Source organism: Aquila chrysaetos, chromosome 2 (assembly GCF_900496995.4).
Source record: "Aquila chrysaetos chrysaetos chromosome 2, bAquChr1.4, whole genome shotgun sequence".
Classification (NCBI taxonomy): domain Eukaryota; kingdom Metazoa; phylum Chordata; class Aves; order Accipitriformes; family Accipitridae; genus Aquila; species Aquila chrysaetos.
In genome coordinates this window covers 56,432,786-56,457,668 of record NC_044005.1, presented here as the reverse complement: position 1 = coordinate 56,457,668, position 24,883 = coordinate 56,432,786, and the positions used below count along the sequence as shown (strand labels likewise).

General features: G+C 45.2%; 2 protein-coding genes across 5 annotated transcripts in view; one reads left to right on the top strand and one right to left on the bottom strand.

Annotated features, from left to right (window-relative positions):
• Nucleotides 1-1,980, bottom strand: part of ROS1 (ROS proto-oncogene 1, receptor tyrosine kinase) — a 41,370-nt gene extending 39,390 nt beyond the window's left edge. Inside the window, 1 exon segment of the mRNA XM_029997809.1 lies at nucleotides 1,950-1,980. Within this exon segment, the coding sequence (XP_029853669.1) occupies nucleotides 1,950-1,980 (31 nt within the window).
• Nucleotides 1,981-5,778: 3,798 nt separating this feature from the next.
• The window catches only part of DCBLD1 (discoidin, CUB and LCCL domain containing 1), a 49,045-nt gene continuing 29,940 nt past the window's right edge, over nucleotides 5,779-24,883 (top strand). For 2 of the 4 annotated variants that reach the window (XM_030002216.2, XM_030002205.2), the window contains exons 1-2: nucleotides 5,780-6,150; nucleotides 22,089-22,301. In XM_030002216.2, the coding sequence (XP_029858076.1) occupies nucleotides 5,907-6,150; nucleotides 22,089-22,301 (457 nt within the window). In that variant the 5' untranslated portion in view covers nucleotides 5,780-5,906. Of the gene's footprint in view, nucleotides 6,151-7,035; nucleotides 7,056-22,088; nucleotides 22,302-24,883 lie in introns of those variants that run through there. The other 2 variants (XM_030002221.2, XM_041119985.1) reach the window with 2 other exon arrangements.

The following is a 24,883-nucleotide window of genomic DNA, read 5'->3' as shown; positions in this document are numbered from 1 at the left end:
CTTTCAGCTCTCTAAGCTCTTACTCATATAGCCAGGGGTATAGTGATTAACAAAACAGTAGATAAACGGCTGTCTCTAGTATACACGAGAATAAATGCCACGCTCGCTATATTAGAAATGGGTAAACTCTGCTTACTCACATTCACCTTCCATTACTCCACACTTTTTTGGGAAGACCATAACTAGACCGATTGCTGACTTTATTGAAAAGGCATGTGATTCAAACATAATTGGTTATTCCTGGAAGTGACCACGGGATTGCTTCATATTTTGCACAAGTAATTTCTTAGCTCCTACTTGGATGCAGCCTCATAAACATGAGTAAATGATTAAGACTACTTGTTTCTCATGGAAAAAAAGCAGACTACGCAAATTCAGCTGTGAACTCCCCCTCAAAAAAAAAAAAATTTACAGTTAAAAATTACCTACTACCTATGTATTAAGGGGAAAAAGTTGTTATTTTCTAAATGCATGAGGGTTAATACCTTACAGAAACAGGAAAACTCTTTAGAACACCTATAAAAAACGAGAGCTTTGTCACTGACAAATTGATCAAGGATGCTGCCAACTAGTAAGTTATAAAATAGTAGGCTCTGTTTTGACAAAGTGTGTCGTGATTCTCTAGATCATAATATTTTTCAAGGCAACCCTAAAACAATATGTTTAAATGAAAAGGAACATTCTGCCCCATATTTCTTGACAGAATTTAAGATGGCAGCGTGGCACATCTGGTTGGTTGATTGTCTTCAAAATCCGGATGATTAGCAACTTTATTTCATTTCACTTGGAAGTAAGAAAAATTATGACCTAAGACTACCAAGCAGCTGTGAGAAACTGCAAAATATGTGGCAGTGGGACAAATGATTAGTCTTCAGCTTGATCTCATAATTACATCATAATAGGTGACATGATTGGATAGGTTGCAGTAATTAAAGTGATGAAAAGTGCACATTCATCCCCTATATGGCTCTCATTAGAGTTACACCCAACTGCTGCTGTTGTAGTGAATGAGTCTGCGTACCCTCTTAGCGTCCAATTATCCCACAGGCATACCCCAACCAGTGCTGGTAAGGGCCCTGCTACCACTCCCACCCAGGCAAGACCTATCGTTTGCTGCTGCTGAAAATAAAAGACAAAAGTCTTGAAGCGTGCTACAGTTTGGCTTTCGCTCCCAGAGATTATTACCCAAATTTATTGCCTGAAATTTCTTCCTTCATGTTCCTAAGGTCTAAGAATATTTATGGTCTCTCCCCGCTGGCGATTTTTGCTACCAGTGTAATTGCATAATGCCCGTAATATGGTTCCAGCTCATCTGCATGGGTGTGGGCAGCGACCTGTGCCAGTGCAAGTTAAACTGTTTCTTCTGTCTGAAGTTTTTTCTGTCTGATTTTTTGCCTCATGTTTCCCTGAAAGTAATGAAGCAGTCATGATATCCCCTTAGCTACTTGCTCAGAACTCCTTGAAAAGTGGAAACGTTATTTTTACTAACTCCTTCACTCCTGCGTATTTTCACACCTGGAGAGGGAAGCTTACAGTAAGCAAGGATGGAGGTTGCTGACATGAGCCTCACCAGAACCAAGGCTGGCTCTGACGAGGAGAGCCCAGTCCCGCAGTCTGCTATAAATGAAGATGACCTTTTTTGCAGCAGTAGTTAGGTGAATATCCAGAAGCTCAGAGGAGTCCTGGAGGTCAGCCCATCTCCAGCTGGTTTAATGGTATGCAGACCTTAATAGAGGGTGGTGTTACACAGCCTGAAATGTCTTTGCTGCTCTGTGGGCATGGCCTTAGCCTTCCAATGATACAAACACAGCACAGTATACTAGGTCCATGAAATTCTCCACACATACAGAATGTTGAATCTAGACGCGTCTCAGGCTTTTACTTTATATGTTTTATTTTCTGATTTTTTTTATACAATCACCACGTACACTTCTGGCAGAATGCAGTACCTGAATACACAGAGATCAGCAACCGGACCATTTCGTTCTCAGCTTTACCCTGTAAATCCATTATACTATTTGCTTTGCACCAATGAAAATGCAAAACCTGGCCCATGTATAAAGACCGTTAAAAGGCCTCTCAATCTGCTAGCTATCCTTCTGGTAAAGGACGAGATTAACATACCTCTCAATGTCTAGAATTGTTCTTGCGCTTTGTAATTCGTGACCTCAGGTCCTCTCCACCTCACTGTGCCTTCTGATTCCTCCCCCTTCTTCTACACAGTCAGCAAAGAAAGTGCTTACAACTTAGGAAGAACAGGAACTTTCCTGTTAGTCGCACAAAAGCAAGGCTACTCCAATAAGATGAAACTTAAATCTCTTTGTATAAATCAGGTTTTGGGCTTTTTTTTTTTTTCCTAGAACATGTACAAAACAAGGATCTTTTGAAAGAAAGTATGTATACAGTGTCAAGCTTGCAAGATAAGCTTAGGTAAACTCTTCAATGTGTTTTTCCTTCCTCCTCTGCCCCTTGCCCCAAACCACCCGCTTAACATCACACAAGGCATGCAAGGACTCATTAGATGCTTTAGGTCTGCTTAGAAGATGCTCTTTCAGTGTATGTTATATACAAGTATGTAACAGTATATAACAAGTATAGGTAAGAAGGTAAATCCATGAAGCTATAGACTGTACAAGTCTATAAATGAAACCTGGGTATGTCCCTGCCATACTGACCAACTGCCTTCTAAATTGTTTTGAGCTGATTTTGTCCTGAAGTCCTGTCTTGCTGTTCATCCTGAGGCCAGACATCCATAGAGTAAAAACATAATTTCTCATTTGCAGGTGTCTGCACAGTAAAGTTATCCATATAATGAATACTAGATGAGATACATTATCTAGTTGTAGGTGACTCAGTTAGTACCATTTGCATTTAACACACAAAATACTCCTAATTTGTATGCTTGGAAATCTGACTGTAAAGGAAGAGCACATGCTCATGCTGAAAAGTAGTCTGTCTGTGTCCCTGGGTGAATCCTGTCTCTTCCAAATTAAGTCAGCGTTAGTGGCCAAAATGATCCACATTAAGCTGTCAGAAGTGGTCTGCCATGGAGTTTTCATGTTGTGAAGCTCCCATTGTGTGACATCCCCACAAGTTATTAGTCAGGCTCTACGTACGCCTTCTTTCTGAATTAATCTTTTGCCTTGACTCAAAGCCTTGCCTTTAAAACTGTATTTATTTAAAAGCTGGTTTTAATTCTCCTCCTTACAAAGGGAAATTTGGAAAAGTACACAAGAACCAATGTAGCAATGTGACAGGGGTTACACAAGTCCTTGAATAACAGCTTTGAGAGCTATAGACTACTTCATTCATCGTAATGATTATTTAATCTTGGAAGCTGACAGTAAGTTCCTTGCCTACAGCCTGTTGAAAACTGACAGGGAGAGGGCATGATAAAGTAATGTGAATTTAATAGCAAAATAAATAATACAGAAGCTACTGCACTGATTGCGTTAGTCATTATCCTACTGAAGTCAATAGGAAAGCTGTGCTTCCAACACCTTCTGGAAGCGGTGCCGACTTTCCACCCGAGCATTATACACATTTGCAATGGGAAACGCGTAGCCTCGGACAAGCAACCAGCTCCTGCTGAGCCCAGGGTGGTGAGAAGTTTGAAAAGGCAGCCTGCCTGCCCTTCCTTCCACCAGTGCTCTCCTGTACAGTAAACTCCTTCACCAATCATGAAAGGAAAACAAATACCACTCCCAGATATTTTACAGCCCGTCTCAAGGGCATGACTTATCATTTTACTACAAATCATCGGAATAAAAATAACTGTGAGGGGAATTATTCTCTAGCTATCTGTCCCAGAGGGCATTGCTAAGCCTCCAACGCCCAGGAAAAGGAGAAAGCTTCCTTTCCCGGTGTCTGCCAACCCACCTTCCTCGTCTTCATGAGCCTCCAAAAGGTATGTGACAGGCAAAAACCATTTTGGCCTTCCAAGGCTACTAACTTGCCTGTACCAGTTACCAGCACCCAAGTTCTCTTGAGAGCTCAGCACTAGCAACATTATCTGCAAGCACCACGGCAGAGGTTTTTAAACATTAAATTGCCCAAGATCACCAGACCCAGTTTACTGCAGCACTGCCTCCATAAGATTACTTGGGATTGACTTGCAGGACTTTTCTGCTGATATTTGTGATGACCTTTAACGAATACAGCTAAAACCTGGCCCTAGTATTAAAAATATATTCTAGATCTCAGTTGATGGAATGCAAATCAGTACAATTCCCAGTACCAACCCATGTATGACTGGCTGGTTTTAATTGCCCACTGAGACTGATACAAAACAATGCATGCTCTTATGCTGTTATGTTGCTTTTCAAGAACTGCAGCTCTTTCAAAGGTGATGCATGTTTTGCAACATGTACATTGTCCTATTGATTTTGCTCCCTCATGTTTTCATTTACGTTGGGTCTCATTTGTAGGTTTTGAACCAGTATTTGGTATTGGAGAAGCTATTTTCTATGACCACAATATTTTCACCAGTTCTGTGTTCTTTTTAAGTCCAGTCTTGAGGCCATTGCAGAGTTCGAGTTTCTCGTCCCTTCCCTTCCATAATCACCCTCATTCATATGGATTTGTTCCTGACGATCTGTGAGACAAATACTGGAACAGGCCACTTTTATTCCCATGGACATAGTCCTCTTTAAAAGTCTCTCAGCCTTCAGAGTCCTGAAGCGAGTGACCCACCACAACCTCCTTCAGCCAGAAGGATGCTGACGAGGTCCGGTGAGGATTAGTCTGACTGCTAAACTGCTGCAGTAACGAGTGTTCTGCCTTACACCAGGTCTAACGTTGTAGTCTAGATTTCAAACTCTCCTTTGCAAAGAAGGGGTGAGTCTCAAATACTAAAAACCTGTGTTAAATATATACCACGAGTATAATGTACTGGGTACATGGTAAAAAAATATGCCTGACCACATACGGTGTCTGAAAAGTTAAAACCAAGGCATTAACACTTACAAAACAAGAGCTCGATTAGAATAAAGGTTTACTAAACTTGACTTTTTCTAAAATACTATAAAATCTAACAATTATCAGTTGCCTCTAGGACACGCAAGTTAATTACGTGCTTCAGTTTAGCATAGCGGCACAGCATTTCTGACCTGCCGGCAGTGTGAATCTACCCGCCTGGCAGCACCCCATCCCCAAAAAGCCAGGACAGAGTCAGACTTTGAGTTCTCCGGCACACTTTTAAAAGGCCAGCCGCTGGGGCCCGTTTAATCTGCGAGTCTCCTGCGGCTGCTGGCACTGCGGCCGTAACGCACCCCTGCGTGGAGATACCACCCCGGGAGCAGGTTACGGCAGCGGGAAAGCCCCGCACGACCCCAGCTGCGCTGCAGGGGCTGGAAGCTCCCCTTTGCCCCGGCCCCACTCGTGTCCCCCGTCCCCCCGCGCAGGCCCCCCGTGGCAGCGGGAGCGCCGCCTGGGAATTAGCCTGCAAACGGCAAAATAATCCCGTTTGCTTCAAAATACCTATGTACGCACGCGTGCGTGTCAACATAGGTACATAGACACGGCCTGCCGACTTCGGGGGCTCGCAGGCGATGCTCGGGGCTGCGCGGGTTTGGGGGGAGCCCCCCGTTCCCCCGGTCCAGCATCCCCAGAGCAGCGGTGGGTGGGAGAAGCAGCACCCGGGGAGCGGAGGGGAGGGGGCGGCGGGGCCGAGCCGGCCCCTCGGCCCACGGCAGGAGGAGGAGGAGGAGGAGGAGGAGGAGGAGGAGACACCCCGCGCTGCAGCCCAATGGGAATAGTGGCGCTTCCCTTTCTCCCGTTTCCTTTCTCCACCCCCAGCCCCGGGCCGGGGAGGCGGCAGAGCTGCAGCCCGGCCGCCGGCGGGGGCCAGGGGCAGCCCCGCACGGCCCCTTTCTCCGCCTCCGGCAAACACCTGCGGGGGGAGAGGGATGCGAGGGGGCGGCCGCCCCCCTCCGCCGGAGCGAGAGCTGGTCCCGGAGCCGCCCCGGCGAGGAGGAGGAGAAGGAGAGGAAGAGAAAGGAGCAGGAGGGAAGTGGGGAAGTTGTGCCATGCCCGCCCCGCCGAGAGCCGGAGCCGTGGGCCCCGCCGGGGGGGCGCGGGTCGCCCCCTCGTTGCTGCTCTCGCTGCTGCTGGGAGCCTCGGCCCCGCTCTGGCTGCGGGCGGAGAAGCTGGGTGAGTCCGGGGAGGGGGTCCGGCATGCGCGGCCCCAACACGGGTGGGGTGGGGGTCCAGCCCACGCTGGGGGCGAGCGGTGGGGCGCTGGGCGATCCCCGCCGCCCTCGCCTTGTTGCTCTGCGGGAGCGTAGCCTGAGCTGCTCTCCGGGCTGTATATAGTTGACCTGGTTAATCCTCGCCGGGTTTATCCCCGTGTCTGAGTAGCTGCGAGATTAAAGTGGTAACCGGCCTTACGGTAAATGTATACTACGGCTTTCTCGATCTTGTCGTTAATTAGGACTTTAAACAAATAAGCAGGGAGGGAAGTCTCCGGCGGGTCGCGGGAGGGAGGCACGGAGCGGCTCCGCCCGGCTCCCGCTGCCGCCCGGCTCCCGCTGCCGCCCGGCTCCCGCTGCCGCCCGGCTCCCGCTGCCGCCCGGCTCCCGCTGCCGCCCGGCTCCCGCCGCCCGGTTCACCAGCCCCGGCGGGAGCCCCGGGCGCGGCGGCCGGCGCTCGGCCCCCGGCAGCAAGTCCTCTGCTCCGGCCCGGGGCCGGCAGCCCCTTGTCCCACAGCCGGATACAGGCAGGTCCGCTCGCCTTACTGCCTGGCTGAAAAAGAGAAACGCCTTTACTTCTGCCGGGACAAAGTTTCGTAGGGATCTCGAGGGGACCTTGCAAGTCCTTTTGTGATGACGGCAGTTTGCTAAAATGAGGGCCCAGCTACTATTCTCTTTACGCCACACGGTTAGGCTTCCTGTGTAAATTACAAGTACAGCTGACCTCTCCTACCGAGGAGTTGGAACCTTTTGGCTGTGGCGTTGCATGGCCTGATGCATCCATCTTAGAAGAGTTCACTGACAGCTACTGGTAAAATAGTTAATGCTGGAAATTAAGCGTCATAAGGAGCCTGACAACACATTCAGGTAAATTAATAGTCCCCATATTAATGTTCCAGCTTGGCTGCAAATTCCAGAACCCGGTGCTGTGCATTACCATTGCATCCAGGCTGTGGTACGAAGAACTTTGGCCGATTTATACCTGGTTTTCCCATAACTTCCTATTAATGGAGATATCTGATACGGATCTCCGCAGAAGGGAGAATTTGGTATGACTTGTGTTACCTTTCCACTTGCCAGCTTCATGCCAGCTTTGCTATTCTGTCCTCAGTATGTTTCCCTGTTTTGAGACTCCAACTTGATATGCTCCAGGGAACATGTATGTAGCAAAGAAAAAAATATTCCCTCAATCCCCTCTTTTCGTCAGTGTTTTGGCAGCATTTTTTATTTGTTTCCTCTTTCACTGATGTTTGTCTCACACATGATGATATCGAGGAGAAAGTCATTTGGAGAGTCAGTTAGAAATATAAGTTTTCTGGGATTTCTGGAGGTTTTAGTGCATATAGTGATGCTACGCACTAAGTATGAATCCTACCCCTTGTCTGTATTCCCAAATTAATTGGTAAAACCACTTATGTTGTATTCATGTTAAAAATGTTTCTACTATCAAACCAGCAGCATGGAAACACAAGTAATGTTTTGCCTGGTCCCCTTTGGACCAAACTCAAATTTACAAGATAGTCTGTCCAGTGTCTAGAAAGCAGGAGAGGTTTTGACCCCTGTCTTTCCTTTCTCCTCAGGGGGCAGTTATTCTATTTGTTTGTTTATTGATACTACCCTATAAATTAGGGGCTAAGTGTTCTGAAGGCGAACCAGTGGAGAAAGGAGATAAGGATAAGTGGATACCAACTTCCTGTTACACAAGCTTCTTGACTTGATTTAAAAGTTGTAATGGAGCACGAGAAGTGCCAGAGTGAATCAGGCTTGAGTTTCAGCTAATTCCATGTCTTGTCACCACTGGTGTCTCCCACCAGCTGGTTCAAAGAAAGATGTGCTGGTTTAAATATATTGATTTAAAAATACTCGTTTTTAAAAATAAAGTAGTACATTTTTCTGGCTTCTTATGAGCTGGCTGCGCAACCTGCTTTTTTCATGACCAGCTCATCTTCCTCTTCATTTTTTCCCTGAGGGATACTACAGAACAAGGGTGAAGTTGCTCTTGTAGCTTCTGTTCTCTTATTTAAGTTTTAAGTTCAGGAAAGGCTCCTTTGTTTACTGTGGCTTAGTTACTTCATAGCATGGCTTGTATCTGAGTGTGACTGCAAAGCCCAGGTGTCAGCTCTTTTTCCGCTCTTAAGTGTTAAGTGTGTGTGCTGTCCGAGGACCTCTATGAAGCATGGAATTTTGTTGTTCATAGAATGATGATAGGAAAGGCTGAGAGTTTAGGGAACTGATTTTAATTAAAACATATTTATAAGCTTAGTGAGTCTCACCTGGGGACAAATATCACATCTATGACTGTCTATGAGTAATAAATAGCTTTGGGATTTATAATAAAAGGTTCTTCTTTTCCCTTTTTATTCTGGTGTATGCTGATCTTAACTTCTTTTGTGGTTTTGGTTGCCAGTTCTTTGCTGACAACTGCAAAATATACCTTGTTCCCCGCCTGCCAACCTCACACAGCTGTGCCTGACCTGGTATCTCTTCTCAAAATCTCCGTCAAGTGCCTCAAACCCAAGGCAGAAAGGAAGCAAACCAGAACACATTATCTTTGCCTTTCACCATTCCCTGGTTTTCCTTCTGGTTTCATTGAGCAAGACCTTGAACCATGTAATTGTGGGCAGCAGAAATCAGAGTTGAATCTGAGTCTGTCTTCTCAGAGTTTTGAGTCATCTTCTATTATGTTTCTGGCCAGTAGGACTTAAAACTGACCTGAGTGTTGGTTGCTTGTAGGAAGGCATAAGAGGAATGGGGATTTTGCCCTTTTAAGAACAAAATTTAAGCCATTTCTCTTGCTGTAAGGTAAATGAAATGCGAATCACTTCAAATGAAGCGCAGCAATGAAACACGTTCATGTGGGATTTGCAGATCAGCGTCCGAACGTGAACTTTGCTTGCGGTATTCCTGGGTTTGTTGAGTTGTGCCCAATGCCCAGTTGGAAGAATTGAAGGCTAGTAGACTTTTAAACATTTTGAGGCAAGGCTGTTATTTAATGTGACAACAGCATATGCAGTAATTATGAGAGATTATGCTTGTTCTCAGGGGCTTGTACAAAACCCGTACTGAGGAATATTGGTGTGATCATGCTAATCCACTTTGCATGCCCATTTCCAGCAGTTTGAAATGCAGATAGAGATGAATCTATCTTGTAAACCACCACCACCCCCTCCCTGGTTTCTGAATATAAGTGATTGGTAAATTTTCAGTTTGTTTGCGTTTTGTCCTTATGTCTGCTTCCTTCCTTGGCTCTCTCTATCTTGCCTTGTGAATGCTGACTGGAATTGCTAAAGAGGGAGGCAACGGTTTTCCGGCTGCAGTTCATAAGCGATGCGTGTACCCACCACATGAAAACTGCAATGTTTTCAGGCACACAGGCTTTGCTATAAATAGCTCTAAGCCCTTTATATGTACTTCTCTTTAGGTTATCAGGGGACATATTTCAAGCAGAATCAGAGACAGGGAGGCCATAGAGAGTCTCACTGACAAAGGAGGGAGAAAAAGGAGAAAAGGAGGGAGAAAAAGATGCCCTGGGAAAGTTGTTACCTGCACATGCACGTAACATGCATGGTTGTTGAATCGTATTTCATGCAAATTATTTGTTGATTTGCATATGCAAAAATACAGTCATTTGTATTTATCAAAACCATGTCACCTTTAGTCCACTTCAGCTACATGTGTAGCACAGTAATAATTAGTTTGAAAAACACCAACTTTGAGGATGCTTACGCTGCTGTAGAGATGCCTAAAGTATCTTCTCAAAGCCATTTTAGGTACCAGAAGTAGTACGGTTTTGAAAGCCCGTCTGAGCTAACACACCACGCTGAGAAGTGTGGTCCTGAGTGGTGGCGCGCGCTGAAGTCCTCAGCAGAGACACCGCTGTAGTTTGGGGCCGGCTGTATCGTATCAGATGCTCTCCTGTGGCATGTACTCATCAACACATGGGTTTGCACCATCTGCTAAGAATAAAACAAGCCAGACAAAATCAAAATAAAATCCTTCTGACTGGATTTAGTGGAATGGCGTTGGATCCCAACTATCTGCAATAAAAAAAAGTTAATAGCAGCGCATAAGAATGAGCACACAACTTCCCCAAAAGGTTTAATTAGCATTACAACTGGGAGTAGGAAACTTCAAACTGGGACAATCTAATAGTGATGTTTAAATAAAAAAGGGTAGTGGTTTGACTTGTTTTAAGAGTATATAGATATCTTCATTTTTGCTTTCAGAATAAATTACGAACTATCTAATTAAACAGATTTTTTTTTTCCTGTGAAAATCGTGTGAGTGCTAAAGCCACATTTTTGAGGTTGGCTGGATGCTTGCACATAGAGAGGCTGCCAGTAGTTACGGTTAGGATTGTTGATCCTGTATAATTAAGCCTGGAAGCTGAGAGTGTTATGAGGAGGAAACATTTTGGTCTTTCATTCCCCCTCTCCCCGTCTCTTCTTCTGACGTAGCCAGCACTTGCCTCTCAGGAGTTTCCTTCCCAGATGTGGAGGCTTAGTTTGGTGGTGGTGGCACTTTCCCGTTCTCCCTGTGTGGGATTTCCAGTCCCAGTGTGACCTTACTCGTTATTCCCATTCCCTCGACGGGACGGGGTTGCTGTCTGGTGGCGGCAGCTCCACGCGGGCAGAGGGAAGGGCGAGCGTGCCCAGGCCGTCCTCTCTTCGCCCACCTCCAAAGAGCTTCAGCAAAGGTGGTTTTGAGCGCCGTGAGGGAGAATAAATGGAGAAAGCAGAGCAGGGCAAGGCTGGAAACCCAGACCCAAGGCTGCCCCGGAGGCGGGGGGGGGGGGGGGGGGTGTCTTCATTTTGATATTTAGTATCACAAATTTAGGCTCAAACTGCTACTGCAATGACAACAATGTTCATCAGGCATTCAGTAGAGCTCTAAAACGTTGTTTCTTCCCTCAGCTGCTGCAGAAACCTTGTTTCCATCACAGTTTTAATCTGTGATGTTCGTTTCTGGCACCTCCACCACAAATTGTTCAATGATATTGGATTTCAGTCTAACACTTTGACATTAAAGTTGAAGTCATGTTGATGTCATCTTCCAGATGTTCATGTCTACTGAATAAAAATTGTGTTTATTTGTTTTATTTCAAATTACAAAAACACATGGGGAATTCTGGATGCGATCCCTCATGCTATACAAAGGCCCGTGTGTCCTGTCAGAAATCAAACAAAACTTTTCTTCATGGTGTGGTAGGAGAGACCTCAAAACACTGGAAACATAGGTGGATTTCTTCACCCGTCTGAACAGAATGGCTTTGTTACGTGCCTGAGCCTTGTTTTTGCAGCTGTGGTAACTGCGCAGAAGGGAGATGTGCGGCATCTGCCCAAAACTACTTGTATTTTGCTCTGGTGCCGCACCAGTTCTGTGTTGGCGGGTTGCTTTGACTTGATAGTCAGCTACGCCTCCTTTGTAAAATGGCCTTGTACCAAAAAAAAGTCCATTTTGTCCTCCAGGTATGAAAAAAAAATATTTTTTAACCTGTAAAATAAATTCAAGGATCCTGTGGGCCCCCCTTGGCTGGGAGGCTTTGGCAGCAAGGTCCGTGGCTAACACTGGAGCTGTTGCCCTCCCTGTTGTCTCTGCTCGCTCCCAAGGCCAGGGGTTTGTATCATCCCACGTTTCTCGTGTCAGCACGGTACGGGGGCATTGAAGTTGAAATGCCTAGGAGCTGAAGGCTTTAAACCAGAATTTCAATACCTAAGCTGTAATATGAAGTGTTGTGCCATGTGCGATGAGTACTCGGGTAGTTGTAAGTGATAGCATTTTCAAACCCAAGAAGGACTTGGCGCTTGCTGATCTATTAGTATTTTGTCACAGATAGAAGAGATGTAGTTAAACTTGTAGTCGTTAAAACAGGTATCTGAGAACCTACTGATTTTCAACAAGTCCTAATGCTTGTGTTTCGAAAATGAATCTGCTATTTTTTTAGATGGCAGTCAGTCCCTGTGTTCTCTAGGTGGAAAGCAAAATAATATTCTATCAAAATAAATTGAGCAGTTACACTGATGTATTCACTCTTAGATGAGTGAAAAACTGTTCAGACCTTTCTGCTGTACCCTGTTTCAAAACTTGAGAGTATGATTGTTTGGTATTACTGCTCATCAAAAGATCCAGTCAAACAAAATGAAATTATGGAGTTTCAGGATAAGCGTTGTACATAGGGTGGCATAAAACATTTTCTTTTGCGCTATTTTTCACATTCATTTGCAAATAACTTTTATGCAATTTCATATTAATGTGTTCACGGAAGACACAGAAATGATGCTGTGGATCATATACAGCACCACAACCAGCACTATAGTACTTAAGTAACGTTGTGGCTGATCTCCTTTCTATTTTTTAAGTTTAAATTATCTTTCACAGCAACTATATGTAACCACAATGAACCAGAGAGATCACAAGATTTCCTGGTTCATGGAGCCTCTGAGCATACTGCTCTGCTTAATACCATGATGACGAGTATCAGGCAGGTTGGTTGCACGAGAATACTGAAAAAAGGCATTTCTTGCTTTCAGTGCTCCAGGTCGGAAGCCTGATGTAGGTCTTTGGCTGTATCTTTATCTTAGTTCAGTTGATTTTTACTTCCATTTCTACTGGAATTGTAAGGAACCACTTGTTGTTAGAGCGCAATAACCATGAAGGAAATAGCTAGTTTCCTAGAAGTTGAGTTGACTGAGTCAAAAGGCAAACCAGACAATTGCGTCTTGCTAATAAATGGCAATTATTGTTTCCATCACAAACCAATTAATTTTCTCTTGAGATATTTGTTAATTTATACCTTGGGGATAATGGGGGGGTGGAGGGGTGTTGCATAATTTGCTTTGAGAAAAGTGGCGTTCTTTCTGTTGTCCTTTCTTACTAACAAATCACATATTCCACCTAGGCATACAGGCAAAAAAGGTGACCGTGTGATTTTTCAAGTAAGCCGGGACAGGTTTGATTTAAAGAAAAAAGACCACCCTTCATCATTGATAACTGTCAGTCTTGCTTGACTTGTATCACACTAACAAGGGAATTACATGTTAAAAAAAGGGGTGGTGGTGGTTTCATTCTATCATGTTCAGCCATTTCCTCTTACCCAAATTAAAGCTGTTTTGAAATCTTGCCTTCCCACCTGCTACTGTAACTGGAACAGCTCTGCTTCAGCCTCTCCTTACCCTGGTGTCTCTGAATTTCCTGTCCCTGTGGGTTTGTCAGTCCTTAGCACTGCTGTGAATATTCCTATTCCTGTGCAACCCAATATTCGAGTCTGGCCCTGAGCTTGCAGCATATGTTTCCCACACAGTCCAAATTCGGTGCAATATACTGTAAGTTAATCTCCAGTAAAGCATAGCAAAGAGAAAAACCTGGGGAAAAAAACAGATGGAGAAAGTAGAGCAAACAATTTGCATATATATGATATGTCTCTCAGTTAAGATTAGCATTTCCTACTTCGCCTGAAAAACCCTTAATAAAAATCCAACTGCGTGTTTGCCCCGAATCAGCAGAATCCGAGGAGATGCCCTAATGGCACGATGTCCCCCCAGCCCGGGGGGAGCCCAGGCCAGCGTGGGAGGGGGGTCCGTCTCCCGCTGTGGTCCCACGTCCCTGCCACATCGCTGGGATGCTGTGGGCAGAGGCACAGGGAAGAAACCTCTGTCTGTAGGATATTTGTTCCCCGTAAACTTTATAGCACTGAAGCTTCACCAGGGTCCTGAGTTACTCTGCGTGGGGGGCTGGTGGAGGAGCATGACCATCTTCCCATTTATTTACAGTCCTTCAAGGTTCCTTCTGAGCATGCAGTTACAACAACTGCTTGGGAATGAACTTCTCGGCGCCTTCTCCGCACTTGAGGTGCGTAATGTGGACATGTATCTTAAAGTAGGGAGGTATTTGTCAGAAAACAAAAAAATCAACTTCCCTTTTGCAAAAACCGGACCCTGCATTTAAGATTCCTTTGAAATTTCCATACACGTGTAGCTCCGTTCTCATATCTATTTTGGAAAACACACGGACCAATAAAACGTTGAGGTGGTCGATCGCAGCAATACACCACCTCCATAAAAGAAAAGCATTGACAAATATGAAATGCAGCTATGCAGGAAATAAATAAATAAATTTTAAATTACAAATCCCTTTTGTTGCAGCAGTTAAAAAGGCATAGAAGTTTTCTCACACCCACAAGCTCAAGAGTGCTGTATTTAGAGTGCTGAAAAGCAAATTCCAGTGCTAACACTCGCTTCTCTGGAGGACTACATTTGGGTATACTGCCTAAGTCCTGGAAGCAGTGACTAAAACATACTTATTTTTGACATGTACTCTGGTACTGTCTGTCTTTCACAGATTGTGATGGAACCAGATAGTGATCCTGAAAAGCAAAGGCAAACCTAGTTTTCTACTATTTACGTACTGAATAGAAACAAAGCAAAAAAAGAATGATGCATAGCATTTTTGTGTAAACCTTATCCCTTACATGTTGCAGAACCTTCTTCTTTACAGAATGCAGCAATTTCTAATCCTGTTTCCTCATAAATAATTCATAGGAAAGGGACTACCAAGCTGTAGCTGCTGTTCTCTCCTTTTGGCACTGTGATTTCTATGGTAATCTGAATTGTCTTGTCACTGAGGTCTCATGTGTAAATGTAGCCAGGTAGCATTAGGTTTCATCCTGACACAAGTCCCTAAGATGTATATGCAGATGAGATGGTTGCTCTCCAGAAAGTTATTTGATTAAGCAGCAAAATTAATCAAGGCTTTATGGATACAGTGAGCCTGGAAGAGATTCAGTGTGTGAGTTTCTGGTTCACATTTGTGTTAGTTTAAGTAAGACCTACTCTACTACTTGTCAAGGTTGCAAACCTGAATGCTGAGTGTAAAGTTCCCTCTTCAGTGGAACATGGCTTCCTATTAATGGAAGAAGTTGCTTATAAGGAGATTTCTGCTTTCTTTTGACATTGTAGCAGCTAAATAAATAAAATCTCAGATCTCGCTAGGTTTTTGTCTTTGCAAACTTCTGCAAAGGCGAGAGAAGTTTTTGGGGTAGCAAAGGCTGCCCGGGGTGGTTGTGGCAATCCAGCAAAGTCGCTGCCATGTAGGTCAGCACAGCTGGAAAGATTTCCCCAGCTACTGGCATATGGCTGTGCCTGCAATTGCTAAAAAACTCTTTAACTTTGAAAAATGGCAGTACGGTTGTAAGCTACTTTGCTAGATAAGGCACTTAGAATGGTTGTCAGGGATTTTTTTCTATACTTGATGATGGTGATCCAACTGGTTTCCAAAATAACTTCCTATATGCTTGAGGCAGAGCACCTCCTGAGGCTGACTGCAGGGAAAACCCTGAGGAGAGCCAGCCCCCAGTCACAGCCCAAACGGCTGGGGGTGAGATCGCAGCTGGGCGCGTGGTGGGAATTTGTGATTTATGGAACCACTGCGGAACCAATTGGAGATCATTTGCTGCTTTCTCATTCCTGCTTTAAGAGGGACATTACAGTAAATAATGTCTGTGAAGGGGAGGGAAAAACACGCTGTGGTTTGTTTGACCTCCTTCTCCTTTTGCATCCCTTTGAAGTCAGTAAGTAAATAATTTGGGCAACGAAATCAGCACTTCACAATGTTCCTTTGTTTCTTCTGCTGCTCTACCTTCCCTTCCTGCTCTCGGCCCTCCTCCCAGCTACTGCTTGGTTAGCTTGGGCAGCAGAATGGGTGTCCTGAGGGACTGCAGCAGCACAGGGGTTAAAATGTTTCCTGGGAACCTAATGGAGTCAAACAAATTAAAATGCAATTCAAAGAAAAATTTACACGCTATTTGTTTTTCCTTTTGCAGTAGGGCGTACTGCGAAGTGGGGGACTTCTTCCCTTGAAAAGATGTTAATACTAATTTAAAGGCCATGGAATATTGCAGTCACTGTTTTTTTTAGATGATTATAGACTTGACTTAATTCTCAGTGGTTTCTTTCATTATTTGAAAATTGGTTTTGCTGTATCCACAAAATATTGTGAAGAATGTAAAGCTGGACTTCCGAAAAAACTGCTGGGGATTTATATATTTCGTTAGATGCAGGGCTCAGCCAGCTGCTCAGCTGGTGTAAATGGCATCTGCCCTGAAATTGGTGGTTTGTGAAATCCCCAAATGCGTGGTCACCCGCCACGGTGCCTGCGGCTCTGGGTCCTCGCACCGCTGGGGAGGAGGCCGGGGGGTATTTGCCTGCCCAGCGATGCCTCGGGCCCGTGATGGTGCCCTTCGTTTTTGTTACCTGCCTGAGCCCACTGCCAGGAAAAGCACAGAGGTCTGACATCTTCCATCACTCGCTGGAGAAGCGAGGGGTTTAGGTCCCGGTCGCGTGGTGGTCTTTCTCTTCCGTTATAATGGCGCAGTAAAGAGCTGATGCTCTTGACCCAGATTTGGCAGCGGAGAGGTTAAAGATGAAGAGCTTAACTCTGGATTTTACTCCATCACCTCACAAAGCAGCAAAGGTACAAACCCATTTGTGTTTGCAGCGTGCACGACTGTTAGTGATGGAGGTCAGAGTAGCTGTATGTAAACCTAATGTATTTTTGGACCACACCAGTAGATTTGGATGGCGTCTGGCAAAAAAACTTGCTTTTTCCCTGATCTTTTCTCCTATCCCACATGAGCAGGGAGGGCACAGGTTTAACTGGAAAGAGTTGATTTCTTTTTTAGATACTTATCTGTTCTTATGCGTAACTTGAATCCTCTTTCAAACACGGGCACAGAACTCCTTCTTGACTCAGTTATTATTGTATCTTTTAATAAGCTGGAGTTATTACTTCAGGGAAAGCAACGTGGAAGATGAGACGAATCTCATTTCTCCTCATGGGGCTTCTCGTCAGAGCTCGCAAAGCCGTACTCTTGACTCGGAGGCATTTTCTTTGCTTTGGCTGTGTCCATTTGCAGCTGCGGCTCTTCAGAAAATGCTGATTTTTGGCTGAATCCAAACTTTAAGTATACAAAATCAGTTTTCTGCTCTCTCCTCTCAAGGGAAGGAGCGGGAAGGAAGGCGGACAGGCCGGCAGTCCCCCGCCGGCCCTGCACCCTGGCCTCCACGCAGGATAGCGGGGGAGCACACCTTGTCCCAAGCACCCCCGTGAAGGCGGGCACGCAAAAGGATGTCAAACCGGGAGAGATGAGGCGGAGAGGGAAATAAAGTTGTTTTGGCGGTCTTTGTCCTGGTGGGAAGAGATTGGCAGCCGAGGGGCAGCAGATAGCGGGAGACTGTAGCCAGAGAGGCCGAGGGAGAGATGCTGGTGCCTGACGGGGCTCGTGCGGCCGGGTGGAAGAGGGCAGGCAGCCGCTGGCTGTGTGCATGAGCATGCCTAGGTATAACACGTATTTAGCACTGGAGTAAGTCCAAGTCCATTATTAATTGCTTAGTGAGGGTGAATCAGAAGGATCAAAAAGGCAGCTGTTTGCTGCCAGGATATTGTAGCAATGCGTTTGAAAATGCGCTTTGATATCATGCTATGTAACCGTTTTGTAGTTGGTGGTATAAACATGTTTCGTGAAAGGGGCAACACATGGAAATTTCTTACAGCAGTTATTTGAAAAAACTGTAGCCTCTTCCCTAACTCAGAGGGCGATGTGCCGAGCGCTCGGATGAAGGTGCTGCGCACATCCACTTGTGCACGTGAGCCAGGGGTGGAAGAGCCCGGGGAGCAGAGGAGAGAGAGGCCAGGGCTCGGCTCGTACACTGGGCTTGGGAAGAGACGGGAGGAGAGAGTCAGCCTAGCCAGGTGATTTTGGGTGGCAGGAGGGTACCTGAAAGAACCAGCATCATTTTTGGAGATCTCTAACTCTGCTGCTTCTGGGACCACCACCGTTTTGCTAAAGCCACAGTATCTGTCAGGGGTTGTGTCCAGGGCAGCTCACGGTGTGGGGCTGGAGCTTGTTCGTGGGCATCGATTTCATCACCTACATCCTTCCTGGGCAGGTTAGATCCTGGAGGAGGCCCTCCTGCCCAGGAGCCAGCAGCCGTGGTCAGACCCAGCCCAGATGCAGCTGCTTGGAGATACTCCTTCACCTTTTCCCACGCACATCCATCGTGCACGTGTGTGAGGATGGAAAACAGTGCTACCTGCCCGCCACCAGGCACCTCCTCTCCCCGTCTCCGCATGGACACGCACCAGTGTCTTCTGGCGGGGTCCCGGGTTTGGTTTTACGTGCCAGCACTGCTCTCGGCGAGCGCCGTGTGAGAGAGGGCAAGGTGCAAGCGGTGCGCCCGCTGCTGCGGCAGAAGGTGTTGGTCGTGGTTCTCGCTTCTTGGGGAGTTATTTCCATTGTCTGCCGTAGGAGACTATTTTTATCTGTGGTAAACAGCCTTAATTCCAACGCTGTGTGATCTTTGGTACAACCTGCGCGGAGGCCAACAGGCGGGTGCCCGCCATCCGGAGACCACGGTCTTGATCTTGATTCAAATGCCCGTGGGAACTCGGTTTACAAAGCATGTTTGATGTGCTTTTAGTAACTCCTGGTGCTGAGGAGAGAGATTATTAAATCTAAGCATGTTTAGACTTTCTGGCTGCTGAATGCCTTGTGCTTAAATATTTTGCTTTGCTCTCGGCCAGTGAGAAGTGATGAAACCTGGATGTCTGAGGCAAGGCTGCCGGCTTCTTGCCAAATAGGACGATAGAAAACAGTTCTCAGAAGTAACGCTAAGTGAAAATTTAGTGTTAGCAAGAAATCCTGTGTCAAACTGACCGGTTGAATACACGTATTTCCAGCCAGAAGAGCTGTGCCTATAGAAAAGAGTGCGACGTCAGGTATTTAAACCATAGTTTTCACAAGGACAAGCAGTTGTGTTTTAAACAAAATGTATTTGAGGTTTGGCCAATACATTTCTACTGAAAATCAAAATTTCATGTGGAAAATGACGATAAGAACAGAACTAATGGTAGTATTATTCCCATTTTTCATTTGAAAATGTGAACAGGGATATGTTCTGAATTCCTTGCAATTTGCCTCCATTTCTGAGCCCTTGGTATATGGTCAGGTTATATTTGTAAGTTTTTTACTACATTTAGTCATTAAATCTCTCTTTGAATGAATTATCAGATCCTGAGTTTTATTCTACCTTCCCTCTATACATTCAGACTCCTTCCCTAGGATGCATTTCCCAGCAAATCTCAGTGTAAGATTTTTCTTTGCTCTGGTAATCTTGCTGAGAAACTCAAAATTTAGAGCTCCAGTCAGGCTTCTCTGTAAGAAGCAATAGCTACTAGGACTTGGTCTGACTTTTTGGACATAGCTTTGGTTCTTGCAGCAAACAAGCTTTTGTCGTGACCTTTTCCTCTGAGGCAGGCAGGCAGAACAGAGGCAGCAAGGGACGTTGCAGGTCCAGGATGATGCTGTGCTTGCCTCTCATTAGGAGTGTTTGAATGACCATGCTCCACCAGTGAAAAGTGGGAAAATAGCATTTATGCTTTCTTAGCTCAAAAGATGTTCTGGTGTTAATACGTTTCAAGGCTGACTCAAAGGCAGATTTTAAAAAAAAGGAGTTTCCTTGGGAACAAGACCTCGTATAACCTTGACAGAGGAGGATGGCAGGTTGACGTCTCTGGTGCACAGTTTTGCCCATACACTTTCTGCAGAAATACAATACTCTCTGACCTGGACAGTTGTCAGGGTCTTACCATGATAGCGATGTATTCTCGTTTTTTTTGAGGAGAGTTTGGTACCACAAAGGATCCTTGGCATTGTACCGAGGTGACACAAGCCAGAACATAGCCCAGCGAGATGAAGGCTATGGGAACACTAGACTTTTCATTTTAAGGAGTCCGTCCCCATGACATTTTGTTGTGGTTATGTAACTTTTCCCTTTGTTTTCCCTTTTCTTTCCCAATAAGGATAAGTTGCAAACCAAGCCCCAGATTGTAGTTACTTTATTTTCATCAGCCCAGCTAAAGTAAATGCTTACAGTTGGAAACATGTAGTTTAAATTAAAGGCCACAGGCAGTTCTTTTTTAGTCCACAGCAGTCAGCTACGCAGGCAGCAAGGCTGTCCTGTGTCCTGCTGGAAGTGATCTGGTTTTACACTGCCTGGACCTCTGCAGACCCCTCTCTGGTTTCAGAAAGTTGATAGCTCACGTACTGTATTGCTCCTTATATTTTTATTCCTGCTGCAGAAAGTTTCCATTAAAAGACGATTTGCCCAAGAGGCCAGTTTGCCTTTCATCTTGAGTATTTTCCTATGCATTCTGAAATCAATAGTGCTTGGATAGAAAACTTGAACAACAGATGTTTTTTAAAGCATGTGAACAAGGAGATCTGAAAAAACATATTTAATATGTTTTACGGTGATATGATTTTGGATCTATGTCTCCTATTCACCTCTATTCCAAGCATGAACTTGCGACAAAATTAAATAGCAGGCAACAAAGCTAGTAATAATGATAAAGCTTCAAAACAAATGCTGTTGCTTGTGAAAAAGCGGTTGAGTGAGTTGGATGAAATGGCAGTGTAATTATATAGTAACAAGTCAAAGTTTGATAGCTTGGAGCTTATCTTTGCACAGCATGCCACTTTTCCCCCAGTCCCCGGTACGGCACGTTTCTTTATCAACACTTCATTTCTAGTTGTTCATTTTTAAATAATCTTATCAAACCTTAAGTGTGTTTCTCCTAGTGATTGTGGCAGGAAATTCAGATAGTAATTAAAATGCACAGACCAAAACGGTTTAACCAAAACATCCCCAAAAGTAAAATTTGGGGTAAGTTAAAGTGAACATTGTGACTTCCCAGCTCTGCAGGATTCTTTATTTTATTAACACTTCCAGGACTAGCTTCGGTTTTGCAGCGATAACGGATAACAGTACACGAGACTCCTATGTAAAGAGTGCCTGTGCCCTAACCGACCAAAAACTGAGGACTGCCTGTTATATGCACGTACATATGGCACTGGTTCCACTGTTGGAATGGTTTCCATTATTTGGAAGATTCAGCAGAATGGAATGGCTTAAGCTTTAATATATAAATTTTAAGTTACTAGGACACTTTTAAATAGTTCAGTAAAAATTTCTTCCTTTAGTAGTCAAGGTCTCTTATCTGATACCTGCTTCCTTCCCCTCTGTGGACGCTTCCTGTTTTCCATGTCAGCCCCCACATCCCCCCATGTATTTCCATGCGCCTTTTCCTGTTGTCATCTGTTCTGCTGCAGCTGCTCCTCAGATGCCTCTCCACCAAGGAAAGGCTCCGGAGCTGAGCTGAGCTCCTACCCAGCGCCACGAAAACGCGCTTTGTGGGCGCCTACCCTCGCCCCTCGAGCAGGGAGGCAGCGGCACTTACACCTCCGGGCGTGCTACCGTGAAGGAGCCTGCGTACCGTGAACGATGCGCATCCCGCTTCTGAAGCCCCTCTCGTGTCTTTGCCTTATCCCCTGTGCTTTTCGTATTGTGCAAGCGGCGCAAGGAAACCAACAGGGAAGTAAGATGAGTCAGGTCTCTGATAGTACGTAGTTAAATCATGTCTGTGCTTTCACGTATGGTTCAGTTACCCTCTCTCTGACTGCTGTTTCTATGGAAATAAAATGTGGAATGATGATCGGGAAAAAAGTATTTAAGGAAGGATCCTATCTAGTACATGTGGAATTGCATCTTCAGGGTTTCGGTAGGGTTTGGCTGTAAAGCAGAAAGCCGGAGAGGCTCCGTACAGGACTGTCAAATACAACTTAGTTCACGAGTCTTTCCAACCTTCCTTTCTATTGCTTTACAAAAGAAATATGACTGTATTTATTTTAGTTACCTATGTTCCAACAACAGCATAACTGAGGTGGAGTATTACAAAATACTTTTTTATAAAGGTGGAAGCGCACGTGAGACATGATTGTATTTTCTTACACGTTTTTTAGTGAGGAATACATTCTGTTTCTCTTCCTTGTTTCTTCTCCTGCTGCAGGGGATGGATGTGGGCACATGGTGATGTATCAAGACAGCGGGACCCTGGCATCCAAGAACTATCCTGGGACATACCCAAACTACACTCTTTGTGAGAAGAAAATCCAAGTGCCTCCGGGAAAACGCCTGATCTTAAAGATTGGAGACCTGGATATCGAATCACAGAAATGCGAATCCAGCTACCTTACCATCCAGAGCTCTTCAACGTTGCACGGTACGTAAAAGATAAGGCCGTGGTCGACGCACGAACTGGTAAAGGTGCGAGTAAAAGCCGGCACAGCAAAATGCAAGAAATGTCGGCCTTCGTCCTTTCCGCGCCCGAGCGCGTCGCCGTGGGCAGGCGAGGCCGTCGCCCCTCGCCCCGCGTGCGGTTCTGCCGAGGCGGGGGGTGCTGCCGCGCCGCGCCGCGGAGCGGCCGCCGGGGCCACGGGGCTGGGACGCCCACGCCGAGGGCTCTGCCCTCAGCCCTGCGGAGCTGCGCCGTCGCGGCTTTGGTACGGCCAGCGCGTGGGTCTGCATCAGCCCTGGGCGCTTCTCGGGTCGGGGAAGAGCTGGCTCACGAACTGGGCAGAGCCAAGGTGGGGAGCTGGAGTCGGTGATCCTGCATGTCTCTATTTCCTAGGCAGTTCAGGGCTCAGAGAGGAGATAACCTTCATTATCGCTGGCTGTTAGTCACTGATAACCTTTGCTAATGTACGGGCTTTAATACTTGCAGATATTAAATGCATGCAGCCGGTCTGCGCTCCTGTAAGAGATTTGCACGGGAAGATAAGTGAGTAATCTGCTATAGCCGTGCACTTAAAACAATCGTAATGACAACAGGATCCTCCCCAGGGAGAACCTGAGGCCTTGCTCAAATTGGTTTTCCCAACCAGTTGTCGCTGAAACTTTTGAGCTGCTCTTTCTAGAAGAGTCAAACTGATTTTCAAGTCAGTGCGCCCTTTTTCAGAACTCCAATTTAACTTCAGAGCTGCAAGGAGTTCCACAATGCAGGAATAATAAACTCAGGAATCAACAGTTCATAAAATTTTGCCCGCTGGGAGTGGGCTGTAGCCCTTCAGTCAGCTGAGGCTGAATGTGCCGTACGGGACTTAACAAGCAGAATGGTTTCAATGGGAAAAGACGATAAAGAGATGAGCTACACAGAGCCTCTGCAGGTTCTCCACCTCACCCAGCTCATTGCTTGGCTCAGTAAAGCGTGTGGTTCTCCTAAGATGAGGACTCGTAAGATATCTCAGTAGTAAGGAGGGATGATTGCCTTTCATTCATGAGCATGATAGGCCTATCACTCATCTGGTAAGACAAGATCAAGCACAGTATTAAAGCCTTGCTCACAAACGAAGGTAAAGGTAATTATTGTTCTCACGGGGGAGGTATTACATTCTGAAACAGCCTTCACCAAGAGTGGGCAGTGACATGTTGATATCTAAGCCTTGCACAGAGCTTGATTTGAGGCATAAGGAACATCTCTGTTCATGTGTGCTGCGATTTTTTATGCTGTTTACTTCCTTGCAGAAGTCATGAGTTGTGTTTACCTGAAGCAATCTGTCTGTACTTGGCAGTAAGAGATAGGTGTTTACTATTGCATTGTCATATCTTTGAATAATTTTTATTGATGCTATCTTGACATTTCTAATCAAAGGCTTTTCTAGGAAACAAGGATAAATCAATACATTGTTTTCTGAAGTGAAAAATGAAGCTTGGATGTTGATTGGAATTCTGGCTCCTTACATGTCAGCATGAAGACATCTTAACATAGTTCAGTCCTGCAGTTATTCAGCCTGTAAACACAGAATACCTGTGTCTTATGCAATCAAATCCATATAATGAATTTCTTTAAAGTATTCCCACACCCATTTTCAAACCTGATTGGTAATGTCTGATGCATGTGGACTATAATTTGCATTCTCAGTAACGAACTGCACAATTAGCAGATTTTGCTCATATCTGATTAAACAAGTTTTATAGCTTAGGCAGACATACCATCTGTAATGGTTTTTGTGGTCTGCAGCTCACCATAGACTTTCCCACTAGCATACCTACAGAGTCTCTGCTCTACGTTCAGGTAAATCCATGCAGAACCACAGTGTGGAAATGGTGCTACATGCATAAATTCTCAATATCACTTGTGTTTTAAAAGACACAGGAACTCACAGATGAGATTAGAGCTTCTCTGAGTCAGTTGAGCCTGTCTGCTCAACTGGGACACAAACGTGACAATACCATTCTTCTCACCTTTGATACTTCTCAGCTTTGATGGACCTGTGAAGGCAGGCATTGCCGTTCAATAGTTTTACTATAGTTCTGGGTTTTAATACGCATTTATGTAAGCAAAAGAAGCTCTGTGAGTAAGCGTTGCTAAGTCCATTCAGTCTGTTAAGCGTCTTTTTAAGTAGCTGTTTCTGAGCCCAGATCTCCCCTTCGCAACCCTCCCCTCTTCATGAACATCTACAGGCAGGTCAACATCTTCCCTTTGGCCAAGAAGATACTGACCTTTGCCACTGAAATTCTTTCACAGAATGACGGAGAGTTGAAAAGATTTTGCAGGCATTGAAAACATCTGAGCAATTAAAAACTAACCTTCACATGTTTTCTGTATTTGACCTGGGTTTAAAAAGGAAAACCTAAAAAGCTAAGTATGAAAGTTGACAGTATGAATATTACTCATGTTTCAAATTAGTCGAGGAGCCTTTGCTCTTTACTTAAGAGGTTTGCAATTATAAGACAATAAGGTCCAAAGAGAAATATGTTTTAAATACCATGCTGATCTCTTCAACTCTACAGAATACAACAGAG